This window comes from Pteropus vampyrus, unplaced genomic scaffold (genome assembly GCF_000151845.1).
Source record: "Pteropus vampyrus isolate Shadow unplaced genomic scaffold, Pvam_2.0 Scaffold194, whole genome shotgun sequence".
NCBI classification, from domain to species: domain Eukaryota; kingdom Metazoa; phylum Chordata; class Mammalia; order Chiroptera; family Pteropodidae; genus Pteropus; species Pteropus vampyrus.
Window position 1 is genome coordinate 2520389 of NW_011888975.1, and position 5285 is coordinate 2525673.

The window sequence follows — 5285 nt, forward strand, 5'->3', positions numbered from 1 at the left end:
TGTTGTCACTGGAGAGCTCGGGCTCAGCAGGTGCCTCGCAGGAGACTGCTCCTCTTCCCCCAGGGGGCACGCATCCACGTTGCACTGGCAAAGACGCAAGAACCATAAATCAGTCCTAAGGTTGATGTTTTAGGATGGGTTTTTATATGCTTAGGGAAAACATGAATACCTTCACAAACATTTACATAAATTAGAGTGGATCGGAGTTTACGCATGGCTTCCGGTAGGCGGGCGGCATCCAGAGCGCGCAGCATCGTGCTGTGTGGGATGCTGCGTGGGATGCTGCGTGGGATGCTGCTTGTGCGGTTTACTGAGCACATCTGTGTTCGCTGCAGTTTTTGTTCAGAGCCTGAAGGTATATGAAGAACGTATTTTTTGCTCGGCTCTGTGAAAACTGTTATTTTCCAGAAATTTCTATCCTGTCTTAGTTTTGTGAAGCCTGGCCAAACTCTTTTCACTCTCCACTAAGAAGTTTTAATCGTAAAAGAACGATTTTCATATTTTTTTGATTTTCTTTTGAGAGCATCTCATGCTGCATCCTACAGAGCACGCCTCAGTGTAGGTAAAGGTAGATTGTCACGGTGATGGCCCCCAGGTATCTGTGTCCTTGTCTGGTCCCCTCTCACACTGACTCTGGACTTCACCATGTGATTTGCATTGGCCAAAGGGATAGCAGCAAACATATCTCAAGGGGATGCTTGATAAGTGCTTGAACACTGGACACCATGTGGCTGTATGCAAAGCAGCCTGGACTAGCCTCCTTCAGGATGAAACACGGCGAGGGGAGAGAAGCCATGTCTCCAGCAGACTCTCCCTGCCCCAGCCAAATGCAGCTGAGCGAATGATCCCGGGTGAATCCCAGGTGCCCGGTGCCAAGCCAGCTTACAGAATCTCGAGAAACTGTTTTAAGCCACTACGTTTTGGGTGGTTTGCTCCGCAGCAACAGATGGCAGCAGCACTACTGAGATGGCTTTGTGCGCCTGGGTCTCTCTGCGCATGCCCCTTTCGTTTTTAAATAACGTGCTTCCTGATGCTTCTCTTGTTTTCCTTACAAAATACATTTGAATTATTATGTACCGAACAATTAAGCAGTGAGGACACGACAGGAATTTATTTAGAGGAATCATTCCTAGTAATCAACCCTCTGTCTTCTGTAGGCATTTAAAGAGAAAATGAGACTGCGTTTTAAACTGTCGGTTCTGTATTTTCCACGTTCTCGTTCACAGAAATTGGTGACTGCTGATGCAGGAGATATTTTCTTTAAGAGCTATGGTTCTTGAAAGTTCTTGTAGAATCTGGCATAAACAACGGGTTAGTTTGGCTTCTATATAAATAATGTGAGCTAAAAAGCGACCAGTTTTCATTGTGTCTTCAGTGAAGCCCTATGATATAAAATACTATAAATGACTTATTTGCTTCAAAATAAAGAAAAAAGATAGACTGGTATAGTCTGTAATAAATAGGCTAATATGAACAAGTTTTGTTTTGTTTTTTAAAAGCGTTAAAAGCCAGCCGTAAGTTAGACCCACTGTAAATAAGGATATTTGAATTATGAGATGCTCAGCTAAGTTCATCTCATTGGTGAAAGAAGCCAACTATGAGGAGGCCAAGCATTCGCTTTTGATGGAGTTTTTGAATTAATGGCAATGTGTTGGAACGATTGAAACTAAAGAGAAGGTGGCGTCAATTCTTTGTCATAGTTTTGTGTGTCACGTAAACTGAATTAGTTCAGGTAATCTGATTTTTATCTTGCATCTGCAAATATTTCCCTTGAGGATTCCGTGATCATGCTCCTCTTAGTAACATTGATAGTGCCATTACTCGTGGTATGAAGGGAGTACAGACCTGAAGATGCTGCCGGCAAGATGCCGCGAGACGTCAGGTGTGTCACTTCCCTGGGCCTAGTTTTCTCATTAGTAAGATGAGGGCACCAGGTGGCGGCCACCCAAGTGACGGCCATCTTCACAGCCTGTGAATTCTGTGGCTTCACAGTGGGGAGAGCTCTCGTGGACCCCGAGCGGGGAGGGTGTGATTTTGAGCTGGTGTGGCCTTTGCCCTCCGTTCACGTCAGGTAAGAAGACATTTGGTTCTTCGCGCGTCACTCACGCAATGACTATGAAAATCAATTACGTGAAAGTATTAATAGAATTTGTAATTATTTCCAAATCAATGCTGAACTGACCGCATAGCATATGGATGTTAAAGTCTAAGAGACCAAAAATCGAGCTCATGACATATTTAATGCAACTTTTTAGAGATTTTGTTCTCTTTTAAAAAATAGGTTCTAAGAAATAGAAATTTTAAACACCTGCGTTTTCTAATTTTAGTGTATTAAAATGACAATTTTAATGTTTTTCCCCCTAAGCTTTTATTATTTTTAGATTGGGTATCTAATTTTGGATTTCTTGGGAAAAAATAGTTAATTTAGTTTGTAGAAATTTTAATGTGACCTTTAATATACTTCTCTTTATATATCATTTTGATGTTTGATGATCTAGGATGAAAGTTAAGGAAACTACACTGCTTGAAAATTAAAAGTAAAAACTGCTGAGCTATTTTTTTCAAACTTATTCTTTCTTTCTTTCTAGAACATTAGCCCTGATTAAACCAGATGCAGTATCAAAAGTTGGAGAAATAATTGAAATAATAAACAAAGCTGGATTTACTATAACCAAATTGAAAATGATGATGCTTTCCAGGTAAGTTGATAATTTTCAGTTATGCAATGTCTGATATCCTTTTTAAAAATCATCTTTTCTCATTCATGTTTAATACTTAAAAATCTACTAAATGACAAAGAATAGAATAGTAACCTTATTAGAATGAGAAAATATAAGACAGCAGGTAATCAGATGCATAATGATTAAACTCTAAGCAAATAGGAGTGGTCAGATCACACATAACTCATTACCTGTTTATTGTCTCCATTAACCTCACCTGCATTTTATTAACACCGATGTGTGATAATTGTAATCTCTTCTTAATCTGCGAGTATAACACCATATAAAAATGACAGACGGACAGGAACGTTTATTTCTATTTGACAAGGGAGTCCTGTTGTTGAGATTTCCAAAAGCGACGCCTTTGGAAATGTGTGTATTTAGCTCATACCAATATATATAATTGGTAAATATAGCCGTTTACTACTCTGACCAGCATTCTCTGCTAATGAGTGAAATACGACTTTGCCTTAGGCGGCCGTTGGGGGAGCCGGCTTCAGCCGTGTCCTGTGATACTCCGCCACTTTTTGGGTTTGCGTTTGGTCTTCTCACTGCTGTCCCTGCATACCTGTCCCATGGGACGGTTGCTTTTTCTGTCTGAGTACAGGGACAGTGGCTAGCCATGGCTATTCAATGGAGCTTGATAAGTCTGACCCCCTAGAAACCTTAAGAAAACACCCTCAACTTAACCCCAACAATAGCGTACGTTTAATTTGAGTTTTTCCTCTGTAAGGTCTCCCAGTTTACATATTTTCTAGAGAGGCAGGAGGTTTACAGTTCAGAGCACAGTCTAGAGCTCATGACTGTGTCTCTTACTAGGTGTGTGACTAAACAGTTTACCTCTGGGCTTCAGTTTCTTCGTCTGCAAAGTGGAGGTAATAATAGCACCTGAATCAGAAAGTTGTTATGAGGGCTACGTGGGCTTGGTATACGTAGGTGCTTTGAAAAACCCTGGCACATAGTAAGTATTAAAGGTTAGCCGTTATTATTAGTTACCAGTAGTACTAGTGATACCATTACTATTTAGTGGAAACCCTTTATAAGTAGTAGTATTTGTCTTATTTCTGTCTGTACTGAGAATGCTTGCTCTTACAGCAGGCAATTGCACTGAATTCCGGAGAGCTGACTCAGAATGGTTTCAGTGAGATGAAATATTTTTTATGCCTCTGTACTTCCAGTGCCTGATCATTTGGCGTCAAACTTCCCGTGACAAAGATGCCCAGGAAATCTTCGTCTTTAACTGTTACACCACCTCGTACATTTCTATTAATATTCCAGTCGAGTCTGGGGTTTTACCGGCCTTAAAAGCTAGTGAGTTCATATGAGACTTTCAAGGATGCTAGAGGAAGACGTGGGGCCTCTGGGTCACAGACAGGGGACTGTGCCATGGTGCCGCGGGAGCGTCACGTCTGTGTTGGTTCCCGAGTCTCCGCATCCCGTGGGAATAATGTGATATGGGCCCGGCGGGTGTGGTAGACAGTCGGCGGCGACACAGCTGAGGAGCAGTGAACTTGGGTGACCTGCCATTTCAGTAAACGAGCCTGCTCTTTGCACTGAAGAGACATCACCTCATCCCTCAAAGCCACTCGCTGGACGCGCAGCTCTGGGAAACGGCGGGGAAGAAGAGCTTGCCGGGGCCTTGCATTCCTGGTGCACCCCGTCAGACGTGTTCGGGGCGCCAGACACCCATGGAGGAGAATGTCCCAATACTAAGATCTTTTCTAAAATGTGCTCAAATGGCGGTTCCTCCATCGTTAGTTTCTTGAAGGCAGCAGCTGAGTTTCATCTGACTTTGTATCTCTAGTTCTTAGATCAATGCTTTCAGTCAGCGTAGGCAATAAGTAAATATTTTATGAAAGAATAAATGGATAGAACATTGTGAGAAAACGGTGCGTTTCTTTATAAGAACAAGACATAACAACAACAAAACTTCTCTAGGTGGGAATGCACTTGTGAATCTGTAAATGTTTTAAGGAAGAATTATGATAAGGTAATGAATTAGATAAGAATGAAGGGAAAATTCATGAACGCTCATTTGGTTTCAATTTTAGAGTTTGATGGAGGTAACTATGGGCCCGGTGACATGTTAGGAGAAAACTATGGAATAGTTATAATGGTTTATTAAGATTTTTGTTTTCATTGATACTAAGGATTACGATTTTTTTTCTCATTTAGTAGTTCCATTGTGTTGAAAACTAGAATTTGTCCTTTTAGAGTCTTGCTGCTAACTCTTCTAAAATACTCCCCATGTGAGTTTTTTAGGCATTCAGTTTTACCTCATTTTACGCTGCAATACAATATATCCTTCATTTTTGTGAATACTTATCCTCTAGAAGTTTTTTTTCTGCAGTTGGTGATATAAAAAGCAAAAGCAAAAGCAAAAATTTTAAACGAGGAGGGATTTGGGCAGAATATTTGTTGAAAAATCATTAATCAGGTCACATGCAGATCAAATAGAGGATTTCATCTTTATTTCATTAATGTAAGCTAAAATAATTTTCTCACATAATTCTTAACTGTTGTCATTTTGATTATTTTACAGGAAAGAAGCAACAGATTTTCATA

General features: G+C 40.7%; 1 protein-coding gene across 2 annotated transcripts in view; it reads left to right on the plus strand.

Moving 5' to 3' along the window:
• Positions 1-5285, plus strand: part of NME7 (NME/NM23 family member 7) — a 34748-nt gene that overhangs the window by 17029 nt on the left and 12434 nt on the right. For both annotated transcript variants that reach the window (XM_023537564.1, XM_023537565.1), the window contains exon 4: positions 2589-2699. In XM_023537564.1, coding sequence (XP_023393332.1) covers positions 2589-2699 — 111 coding nt within the window. The remainder of the gene's footprint in view (positions 1-2588; positions 2700-5285) is intronic.